This window comes from Nansenia antarctica (assembly GCF_963989245.1).
Source record: "Nansenia antarctica genome assembly, chromosome: 6".
In the NCBI taxonomy this organism is placed as follows: domain Eukaryota; kingdom Metazoa; phylum Chordata; class Actinopteri; order Argentiniformes; family Microstomatidae; genus Nansenia; species Nansenia antarctica.
In genome coordinates, this window is record NC_137676.1 from 48,241,968 (window position 1) to 48,254,326 (window position 12,359).

The 12,359-nt window shown below is 42.1% G+C and overlaps 1 protein-coding gene across 1 annotated transcript in view; it reads left to right on the forward strand.

The window, feature by feature from the left end:
- Window positions 1-3,232: 3,232 nt before the first annotated feature.
- The window catches only part of wnk3 (WNK lysine deficient protein kinase 3), a gene marked incomplete at both ends in the record, with an annotated part of 28,198 nt that continues 19,071 nt past the window's right edge, over window positions 3,233-12,359 (forward strand). Inside the window, one exon of the mRNA XM_080534585.1 lies at window positions 3,233-3,946. Within this exon, the coding sequence (XP_080390711.1) occupies window positions 3,233-3,946 (714 nt within the window). The remainder of the gene's footprint in view (window positions 3,947-12,359) is intronic.

The following is a 12,359-nucleotide window of genomic DNA, read 5'->3' on the forward strand; positions in this document are numbered from 1 at the left end:
TCTTCTTCTTTTTCCTCCCTTGTTGTGTCGCCAACAATTAGTCTAATATCCTTCACCCTCAGCCTATTGTTCTTTTCATTTGAGTGACAGGTATTGACATTGAAGGTTGGATTTGCTTGGTTCTTTTATTCAGAAAGAGCATGCATGACTTGAGCATTAATAATTCTGTAATATGGGACATTATGGTTTGGAGCTTGTGCTTCATGTCCCCTGTTGTATACGCCATGACATTGCTTGTTACAACTGATTTCGCATCCCTGTGTGATTTTGACTCTTCCTGTACATCCTATACATTCAAGTTAGCGATCTGTCAACATACTTATGCCCAGGAAGTAACTCTATAAAGGGGTGTACAGCTGCACTGTCTACATCTCTGCTTGATTGATAGTGAATGGTCCTCCCACACATCAGACACCATAACATAGTACAAACAACAGTGCATATCCACATAGTGCAGTGAACGTGTGTCCATCGTGGTTCGCTCTACTGTATCTCTCAGATTCAATATTAGCCAGAAGGTGAATTGAGCAGTAGCCGTTAGAGAGAAGCTGCAAGCTAGGTTGGTAGCCTAGGTATTGACTGTCAGAGGGGAGAGGAGACCTGACACTCAGGGACAGATGGAGAGTGACATAGAGATAAAGATGTAACCAGAGAGAGAGAGAGAGAGAGAGAGAGTTATAGCATTAGTGGGATAGAGTGACACCTCTTTACGGACATTGTGTGTTAGCATAGACTAACCTGTTACCTGTCACCATAGCGTCTCTTTACCATTCAGAAAAGAGGATGGCGTGGGAAGGGAAATGATCTTTTCCTCGTCTCGCGCATATTCTCCGCTGTCAGATGTATGAAAAGCTGTTTTTTACAGATGAGATTCAAAGTTTCAATGGTGTCATAGAGCGTCTTATATTCATGTTAAACTTGTTGCAGCACTCAATCAATCGGCATGTGTTATGACAAGACGAGCAAAACAACGGTTTTGACCGTATAGTAAAATTCCATATCACAGTGTGAATTACAGGCAAATGGTAGGCTATAACAACAACAACAACAACAAAAAAGTATACCACCCAGCCCAAGTTTCACTGTCTGCTGAAAAGAGACCATTATGGAGCAACAAAAGCTAGCCCATTGTGATGAATGAACAATCATTAGGTCAACTGTTAATGGTTGCTTATCCTAATTACTATGATGATTGTGTTCATTTATTGTGCAGCTACAGTATGTGGCGTTCACTCCAGCTCAATTTTACAATCCCCCAGCTTATGAATTAATCATGGTGAAATGGCCATACTGCATCATCCATTTTTAATCATCAGGATCTAGGCCTATTCCAAACAGCAGCTTTGTGTTGACTAATGGACTTGAAACACAACAAAATTGCAAGACACTCACAAACTTGATTGATGATGTACTGTGGTAGTCTTTAGCAAGCTAGTCTTTTTTATGAAGGACTTCTTCATTGAAACGCCAAAGTCTAGCCCATAACAAAGATTAGGCTTTCTGGAGCGTTTTAATTAGCAGATGTAATGGTTGCTTTCCTCTGAAGGCTAAGAACATTCTCTCAAGTCTCACCATACATGGGCACTTGTGGAGCTGCATGTGCTTGCTACTGAATCTGAATGAATGCAGACCAATTAGTCACCTTACAGTAAAAGTAAATGTTTGTACATTTCTAGCACTTGATGTATTGGTTAGTATTTGATTATCAGTTGTGTGGGTTAAAAGGACCTTTTTCTGGTGCCAATATTATGAAAGAAGCCTATTGCCTAGCATTTATTTTTGTGTGCTACCAAGATAACTGCAGGAATAGAAAACCCATTACAAAGAAGGCAATCAACACTTGATATCAAATAGACTCTGGGGAAATGTCTGTGAGTAACAACACAAATTGTTGGTGGTCGGCAGCGTTTAAGTGTGCTAGGCGGTCAGTTACAGTTAAAATGAGAGGATAATTGCTCAATTACTTATTTTTTTAGAGGTTCTTATTTTCTGTGTGGGGCAGTCCCACTCTTATATTTGTCTTTTTTATTGGATAAAGATAGTGAAGATAGACAGGAAAGTAAGGTGGAGAGGGTATGTCAGCAGGGTGTAGTTTGAACCCATGCCGACACAGGCATATGGCAGCTAGTGAAACTGGGAACAAGTCAGCAACCAACCAAATTGTTCAGACTTTTATTCTGAAACATTTTAATACATTTCAACATTTAAAATCGTGAAACGTGAAAAACAATGACACACTCGCTAGTCAAGCCAAAATATTGCAATGCAATGGATTCGGTGAGTAATCCCCACTACTCTACACTAAGTAGGTAGTAGTGGGGATTATTATGAGTGTGTCATTGATTTTCAACAACATTTTTCAGAATAAATGTCTGAACACGGTCGGTTGCCGACTTGTTCCCGGTTTCACTAGCTGCCGTCTCATATGTGTGCACTGTAGGCTGTGGTGCTAGACCACTAGACCACCCAGGGCACCCCAAAGAATATTTCTAAATGTTCCATTAAAAAGAAGAACATCTGATTGGATCTTTGACAGGTAGTAGGTTACTGTTGAAATGAAAAAGTTCTGGATTGGTTCTTTGATTACTCTCAGATCTTCTATCTCAGCGTCAGAGGCTGTGCCGTCCCCCTGACCTCTGCCTACAACATCAAACAATATTTGTTCGAGTTCTTCTTGAGAAAGATGAATATGAATGAAGAGTTTTTACTGTAATGTTAGCATTTGCTGAATATTAATTGTTGTTTGTTTGCTTTCCAGGATTTACCTGAGGATTTTCACCTTACGCTTTGAAGAAGGGGGATCTTTAAGAGGAGCTCCGAGCTCCTCTCAGAGACTTGAAAGACCCTCCTCTGCCTTTGTGTATGTACATTGTTACTGTAGGGTTGGCTGAGGTGAGCTTTATTCCAGCCTAGTGCCCTTAGAGGGTGGTGGGGAAAGGGTACGTAGGAGATGGAGAGAAGGAAGGTAAGGGCAGAAAACTAGTATTGGGAGGAGAAAAGCCTAGTGCTTATCCTCTAATGTCACTGTAAAACACCTGAAGAGAGGAGAGAGGGAGGGTTAGCCTACCTGGTTGGGGGAAGGGCCCGAGTCACCAGCAGCACTGGAAGAACAGCTAGAGAACATAGAAGGGTTAAAAGGGTGACCACAGAAAGAGAGAGAGACGGGGTCTGACAGAGAACCAGAGGGCCGGAGGAGGAGGAGGGGGGGGAGGAGTGGGAAAGGGCAATCCCCATGGCAACTGACCCTGGAGAGCCCACGGGCACGGACGACTCCTCTGAGAAACCTGATGGACAGAGGGAGGAGGAGCACGAGGGTAGGGCCGGCCGAGAGAAGGAGAGGACACGCAGCACTCCCTCCGACTTCCCCTCCTCCCAGACCGAGGAGAGGAGAGCTGGGGGAGGAGAGGGAGGAGGACCAAGGGGAGGAGGAGGAGAGGGGAAGGACAACAGGCAGGTGGGGGAGAACCCTGTCAGACCCATGTCCGTCTCCACCCCCACGTCCCCGGCGGCCCACGGGCCCAGACTGAGAAGAGAGAAGCGCTTCTTCAGGAAGAGCGTGGAGATCTGTGAGGAGGAGGACGAGGTGGAGGAGGCCCACGAGACCCCCCACAGCGCCCCCCACCTGGAGCTGCGTGCCTCAGACAAAGTCTTCACCAGCAGTGCCCAGCAGCAGGCCACCGCCTCAGCCTCCGCCGCCCTGGGCCACGACACCAGCTCTGGTGCCGCCCAGGATCCAGCCAAGGACGCTCCCTCCTCCGCACCCCCACAGACAGGCAAGGAGAGGGACCGGGAGTTGGAGGAGGAGGCTGAGATGAAGGCAGTGGCCACCTCTCCTGGAGGAAGGTTCCTCAAGTTTGATATTGAGCTGGGCAGGGGAGCCTTCAAGACTGTTTACAAAGGCCTGGACACAGAGACCTGGGTGGAAGTGGCCTGGTGTGAACTTCAGGTGAGGATATTCATACTCTAATTCATTACAGGCCATGATATCAAGTAGCTCACCAAGTTTTGATGTTGGTTATGACACACAATACTATCTCTTCTCATACAGTATTATGTGAGCGGTCCAGAAATCATTTAATAAAAGACGAAGAACGTGGAATGAGATGCAAGTATCTACTGCATAACTATGTATTGTGTGATTTTAAGTGCCCATAATCCTAGGTTGTTTGTATTGGAGTGAGATGGACAAAGATAATGTGATGTATGAATTGAAGTATTCCTAGAAGCTCTTTCCTCTTCCTGGGAAAATCTCAGTGTGTAGTCAACTTGCTATTCATACAGTGAAGACAGGGGTGAGAAAAGGAGCAGATGTCTTCATTTTGAATAAGAGTATGGGTGAGTGAGACAAAATGGACCAACCTAGGACTGTATGGGTAATCCAAATAGTGGTGCAACAGTCGTCAGACATGCTCATGTCTTGATAGGAAACAGAATGATGTTTCTTATTCTTTGAAGTTATGGTCCATTCATCCTCTGGAAACTCTGTGACCTCCAACATCAGTGACCTCCAACATCTTTTTCATTGAATTATAAACAGCTATAATAATAATAATAATAATAATAATAATAATAATAATAATAATAATAATAATAATAATAATAATAATAATAATAAAAAATAAAAATAAAGTTGTATTGCCATGCAATCAATTGTTGGAATTTTGTATTTTGTGCTCTAGGCTAAAATACCTCCTGAGCCACTGCCGCTCCTAGACAGATGTGTTGTTGGTTCACACATTTTTTACATCAAAATGTAGCTTACCTGTTCACTGTATGGCTAACGATATAATGTTATATATAATACATTTAATTTCCTATCTCATTAAACCACACAGCACTCAGTTCACGGCCATCAAAACTTTTGTGAAATAATATTTTGCTCATGGGAGTGGGGAAGTGTCCCTCTCTCTGTCCAATCAGGTTATTCCTTGACAATATTTCAGTCTATTTTGGGGACCTGTTTTTGGCTTGTGTGTCAAACCTTAGAACTAGTGATTGAACATATAGCCTACAAAGATCCTGCAGCATCTCTTTAAATCAGCTCAGTAATTAAGAGATCAATGTAAATCACAAGAGGGTTCTATCTTAAAGTAAGAAGTTAACATTACACAATTATTTAAAGTAGTCCAAAGCAACATGTTCCTGTTAAGGTGCAAGTCGTGTATACACTTGTGTCTATTAGAAAAGTGTAGTGTCCCAGCCAATGCTTTTCTTTGTGTTCTTGAGCAGTAATGTTGTTTTGGACGTGAACTGTCAGTTACCACCAATACAACACAACATAGACCTTATCAATGATGCCTAAAAAATAGCCTATCAATGATAATAAACAAACAGTAACATAAGGGTGAGTGGGGCATGATGGTGTATGTAGCAAATAAAGCAACAAATGCCACAGCATCATGAGAATATGCCTCACTATGGGGACTACCGTTTATTCACACTGAAGTTGTGAAATAGTTAAGAGCCAAATGAAGTGCTGCACCCAGAGAAATGTTGATCTCTTCCCACAGAGAGCATGATTGATTGCACTGTAAAGCAATGGGGAAGGATGTTGAACGAAGTGGGCTCAACATGTTGGTGGGAGTTGAGGCACTTGAAGGAGAAAATAAAAGAAACGTGTCTTTGACTTGTTGGAATCACAATAGAGAGCTGTGGAATTTGCCAATTTATTTGTTCGGTAGCTAAGCTTTGTGTGAAAAAAGACTCCCCAGTTATGGGTTTGGTTTGGGGCTAATTCTGTAGTTTGAACCCATGCCGACACAGGCATATGGCAGCTAGTGAAACTGGGAACAAGTCAGCAACCAACCAAATTGTTCAGACTTTTATTCTGAAACATTTTAATAAATTTCAACATTTAAAATCGTGAAACGTGAAAAACAATGACACACTCGCTAGTCAAGCCAAAATATTGCAATGCAATGGATTCGGTGAGTAATCCCCACTACTCTACACTAAGTAGGTAGTAGTGGGGATTATTATGAGTGTGTCATTGATTTTCAACAACATTTTTCAGAATAAATGTCTGAACACGGTCGGTTGCCGACTTGTTCCCGGTTTCACTAGCTGCCGTTTCATATGTGTGCACTGTAGGCTGTGGTGCTAGACCACTAGACCACCCAGGGCACCCCAAAGAATATTTCTAAATGTTCCATTAAAAAGAAGAACATCTGATTGGATCTTTGACAGGTAGTAGGTTACTGTTGAAATGAAAAAGTTCTGGATTGGTTCTTTGATTACTCTCAGATCTTCTATCTCAGCGTCAGAGGCTGTGCCGTCCCCCTGACCTCTGCCTACAACATCAAACAATATTTGTTCGAGTTCTTCTTGAGAAAGATGAATATGAATGAAGAGTTTTTACTGTAGTGTTAGCATTTGCTGAATATTAATTGTTGTTTGTTTGCTTTCCAGGATTTACCTGAGGATTTTCACCTTACGCTTTGATGGGTTTGGTTTGGGGCTAATTCTAAAGTACAGCCTTAACTACTCCATGTGTTTACTGCTTGTAGTATTAAAGACCACTATACCATCAATACTGTACCTCTTCACCTTTCATCGTGGCCTGCCCTCCTGCTTCTAAATCACACTCCTAACAACAGCTCTGGTTTATATCACTTACAATGCCAGCAGCAACTCTAACTGGTACCTCCATCAAAGGCAACTACCTAACCTAAGCACTTAGTAAAGCCAGAGATCTTTGACAAGAGATTTACTGAGGTTGTAAAGCTAGTCTGTTCCACATACAAAGGATATCACTAGGTTATTGTACCTCTTACTATGGCTGTAAGACTTGTATTGTACCACTGGTGAAGGCAGCAACTCTTTGCACTTTTAGTACAGGAGTAAGGCAAGAGCTGGGACACATGGTTTTGAAAACAATGAAAAAACACAAATACCGAACACTTTATGCTCCCACAATGTTGAATGATACATGATTTGAACTTAGTGAAACAATACTTGGGACAGACATGCTCATTGTCCCTTAATTGTTTAACATTACTGTTTAACCTTTTGGATTTGGCTCTGCTTATTCCTATTCCACTTTCTAACTGGACTATTTATCATATGAAAGAGAAACAGAGAAAGAGAGAGATAGATAGAGGGAAATTGTGTGTGTGTGTGTGTGTGTGTGTGTGTGTGTGTGTGTGTGTTGAGGGGGGGGGCAGCAGAGTGAGAGAATGATGACCCAAACAGAGGATTAACATGGCATCACTCCCAGAGAGAGTGGCTGTGTGGGTTATGCTAATTTAACACACACACACACACACACACACACACACACACACACATGCGCACACGGGTGGAGCCATTAGCACATATACACACCCAATACACAGAATATATCTTGTGACTTGTTTATTTTCAATATTTCCCTCATTTGCTGAATTCCTGTAGCCTAATGTGAATTCTCAGTATCAAAGGAAGATGTGATTAGGATGGATGATGATGATGATGATGATGATGATGATGATTATTAGAATTGATATGGTTGGTAGTAGCGGTAATGATAATTCATGTCAAGGCCGCTGTTGCAGTGGAAGACAATATGCAATGTTGTGTATAAACGATTAAGGCTTCAAATATAAATACTGATCATTTTTCAATGCAAACAGCAGCATAATAAAACTAGGACATAACCTCATGGGACAACTATTTGCCACCAAATGCTTCTCGAATTGACACTCAGACAAACATCTAGTCTCCAAGATATAAGGCAGTGAGTGTCTCTCGTGTTAACAAAAGTTTGCAGGTGAGATAGTTTTTAATCATACAGTAGTATCTTCATATATCATATCATATATCATATTTTGAGATTGCTAGATCTATATCGATGCAGGTCATTGAAGTGGTTTGTTGTAAGTTGAATTATTCTCTATCATTATAGACCATATTATTTGCATCTATTTGATTGCAAAGACAAACTCAAGGAAATTAACATGGATACACACCAGTAGTACAAGCTCAACACACTTGAGATGTGCACTGTCCATGAGCATACTGTACGCGCAGTGAGCAGTTAGAAACGACTCTTGTATCCACAGAGAAATGGAAGGCACTCCAGAACTGGGGATTAGCTATACTAATGCATATTGAAAGATGCTCTCCTTCCTCTCTCTTCCCTCGAGAATTCTGTGTTCAAAGGTCAAAGCCATATATCCCCTCTTGCTAACATTTGTGCTGTAATTTATCACATTAAATAATGTGTGTGTGTGTGTGTGCGTTTGTGTGTGTGCGTGCAAGCGAGTGAGTGCACGTGCACAAGAGTTTTTGAGTGTGAATATCTGTGTACAATTGTGTGTCTGTATGTGTGTCTTTCTCTTTGTCTGTGTGAGTGAGTATACAGAGTGATCCAGGGAGTTAATTACAGTGGGTGCCTGTCAGGCTGGAACAAAAACCCTGCACAGACAGCACAACTCGGGCGGCAGAAACTCGACTGGCTCAACCCTGTCAAACCAGACTGGCCCAGCTCAGGGGCTGACACAACAACAGGCTATGCCACAGCTAGAGGAATGAGCCAGGCTTGGGGATGGCTGAATGGAGCTAGAGTAGTCTAGCATAAGTAACCTGCCCAGGATCAAGACATCAGATGACAAGTTTGGACCAGTGAAACAGCCTTTAGGGCTGTGTTTTACTCTAGTAAAGGTTGCCATGATAGCCTTGCTTGCTGTGGGAAAAGTTGAGGACATTTTTGAGGGAAGAGCTAACTAACTATTGTTTCCCTAGTTGAAAGCATGACAGGTTACTACAGATGGAATTTCAAGCGCAAGTGTTGTGTCTAAGTTATTGAGAATAATGCCAATACAGATAACTACCTTTACTTAACACTATTCTTCTGAAGGCTATAGCCTTGCTTCTGTACTGTAGGTGCTTTGTATGCAGCCAACATTTCTCGTAATATAAGGCTTTCAAGCTTTAATTTAAAGTCAAACCCAAGTGTGTAATTAAGACATTGATCATAGGAGCTCCCTGAACTCAAGAGTTGTGAATAATATTTGCCTGTCATAAATCTCAGCAGGAGGCAGTATGATAACAATTAATAAATAAAAATATTTTTTAAACGAATTATTATTAGTTTTTTTATTATATATTTGTTTTTCACTGTCGGTTTAGTTACCTAAAACCCCCACTAATAGAAGATAAAAGGCCATAACTAGAAACATCTGTGATGGGATGCCTTTTGAACTTGGCCCATTGGCCTGTGTGCTAATCCGAGTGAGATCTGCCCTTTTCCACCAGTTCATCTTGTTAGTCTGAGCTCCCATAGATTACAGTAATCTAATCTCAGCAACCAGCCACCTCACATTCTCAACCCGTAAAAGGTGACTCCCACACTATAACAGCCACACTCCGACTAGCTGATGTGTGCAGACATGTCCATATGCCCAGAGAATTAGCTTCACCTGGAGAGCTGGTTACCTGGAGGCTGCATAGCTACCATTCACATCATATGATGTTAGGTGAATGATCTCCTCCTTTCACTCTCTCTCTCTCTCTTTGGAAAAAAATATTGCCTGGTTTTATTATCAAGATACTGTAAGCCTATCAGTCTGAGGTGTATCTACAACTTCAGTGTCAGTCAAATAGGGATTGCACTGTAGAGGGAGAGGCCTGAGAACGAGGTCCTTCACAACTACAAACCAAGTTGTTTTCCCATTTTCTCAAGCAAGCCTTGGCTTTAAAACGCTGTCTGCTCAGTGTTTTTATGAGCCTACCTAAACCAGGGCCTGACCTTCTGCCTTAACAGGTGTCTGATCCAAAACAGTCTCACGTGTGTGGCTCGGGGCAGGCAGGGTCAAGTCTTTTTATGGAACGGGGTTACAGGCCTGCGACTGGAGCCATCAATTACCAAACTGACCGTACAGGCGATTAGAGCATGTACACAGGTTATGTAATGTCTTTGTTCCATGTTTTCTCTGAGAGCTGCTACACTGTTACAGGTGGAGGTGCTCAAAATAGCTGTGTTACAACCAGCAAAGTGGTGCAACTGTAATTCACAATCATCAACAAGTCATTAAACTAAATTAACACACATATTAGCTATTGTAGATTATGATTTATTTATGCTAGGAAGAGTAGGAGCAGCGTAGATATTCCATATGTATCGCACCACTTAGTAGAATGCAGAAGGACACCCACAACCTGCACACAATAGGGCTCTTTCATAGCCTCATAGCCCCCCTTTTTCTCTCCCTCACTTTCTGTCTCTTTGTTACTCTGTTGCTCTCTTCCATTTTTCTTGTGGTCAATTTAGCAGTGGCTTTCCATGTTTTGATTTTGTCCTTTATGTTTTGGTCAACATTCTGTGTTCTTTCCACATAGATTATTATATTATTATCAATGCTTGCCTTTGCTAAAAAGCAAATGATAATTGTTATTGTTGTTTTTGTTTACAGTACATACATATCCCTTGTCTAACATTCTGGTATGCAGTATTGATAATGAATGGGGAACTATCATTTATTCATGCAGCACTTGAGGATCTTGTTTCCTATTGCGTAGAGCAGGTGTTTATGTGTCTGTCTGTCTGATGGTTTGTGTATCTTAGCTTGTCTGGGCCACAGTGACATGACTGATAATGATAATAATTGACCCCTCTGACCTTTGCTGACCGGACTATTGTGTGAGCTGACACTCGGGAGAGGCACAATAGATGCATAAGGGAGAGCAGGATACAGAAGGAAAGTAGTCAGACATTCAAGTAGACATCCTGTGTCTACAGTCAGACAGAGTGATACTCAAACTACACCATGACAGACGGATGTGGTTAGGATTGGATAGAGACGTAGAGACACCCACATACTGGGACAGAAACACACCCATTGACACCCAGACAGACCCAAACAAATACACCGACCCAGACAGAGCCGGTCAGACAGACGGAGCAGCAGGGAGGAGAGGGCAAGTCCCAAGCTGAGGCTCTTATTTTTAGTTATGATAATGAAGCATTCTCACTGTTGTGATGCTCAGTTCCAGAGAATAAAGGAGAGAGAGAGAGAGAGAGAGAGAGGGAGAGGGACAGAGAGAGAGGGAGAGGGAGAGAGGGACAGAGAGAGAGAGGGGGGGGAGAGGGAGAGGGAGAAGGCTTCACATAGCCATGGGGAGGGGAGAAGTGGCCTTCACCACTACTTCCAGAAAAGGACATTTGGTTGTCGAATCGATGGAGAGGATCTTGGAATAGATGATGCAGTGACAGAGGCAGACATAGGGAGACGGCAGGGGGGAGTTTAATGAAAGGACACTGTATTACACTGAAATCTAATTATTCACATTGAAACATCTGCAGTAGATCATAGGCTAGCTAGCCTATCCATTCAGACTACTCATATAAACAAAGTGTTCTAAGTAAATGTAAGTGGTTAATGATGGAAAGCAAAATATTATGAATGCTATGTTTGGGGTGTCAGGCTGAAATGTCAGGCATCCCACGTCTTAGGCCTACAAGGGGATGATATTGTTTCTTATTCTTTCTCCAGTGAAGGCTCTTTGTTTGTTTTAGGCTACCATATGGTAATGTCACACACAATTCAGACTGTGACCAGACGTTGAATAATGCCCAAGAGAGGCAAGTGGCATGGTCAACAAAGGTCAAATGACCACAAACCCCCATCCATTATTTGTACACAATTGTAAGGAGAACCACCATTATGGAATTACTACTCGATCCATTTAAATGATTCATGATTTTATAGTTTGTTGAAGGCATTTTGGTCCAACATTGAACTAAAGTTTATCAATTGATAGAAGTGCCATTTTTATTCGAAATGCAAATGATACAGAGAAACATGTGAGCTATTGTTTCTTTAACTTAATTCAAAGTAGCCTTTTTATTTCATGCAAGCAAATCCTTACTCTGGTTTGATATTTCAGAACACATTTATACAGTTTTATTAGTTTACCAAACTAAATCCTATCCTCATCCTATGATGTGTCCAGAGTGTTTGCCAGTAGCCAACAGAGGGCCTAGGCTGTAACCTGGTCTGCTCCTGTGGGATGCTGTGTCAGGGGGAAGGATTTCTGCAGCATCCGCCATACTGGGGCAATCACAGCATGGCAGATGCAGCAGGCATTTTTTTATAGGCTGAGGTTGGGTGTTGTCTCTTCAAGTCATGCAACTCTATTTTGCTAGCACCACCTAGTGGTAGTGGGCAGGCAGTGAAACATGGTTGCAAATGGCTCTTCTAGCACAGTTCTCCAGTAGTGGGCCTGTTGTTGACAGCACTAACTAAAGCTCCTAATATGTTTCCCATCAAGTTCAGGTTAAGGCAATGGATTTGTAATGCAAAGGCAATGCATTTTTCTTGAGAATGAACCTGCAAGGCCTCTGTAAAGCCTTGAACACACCGGACGCCTGTGTACACGCA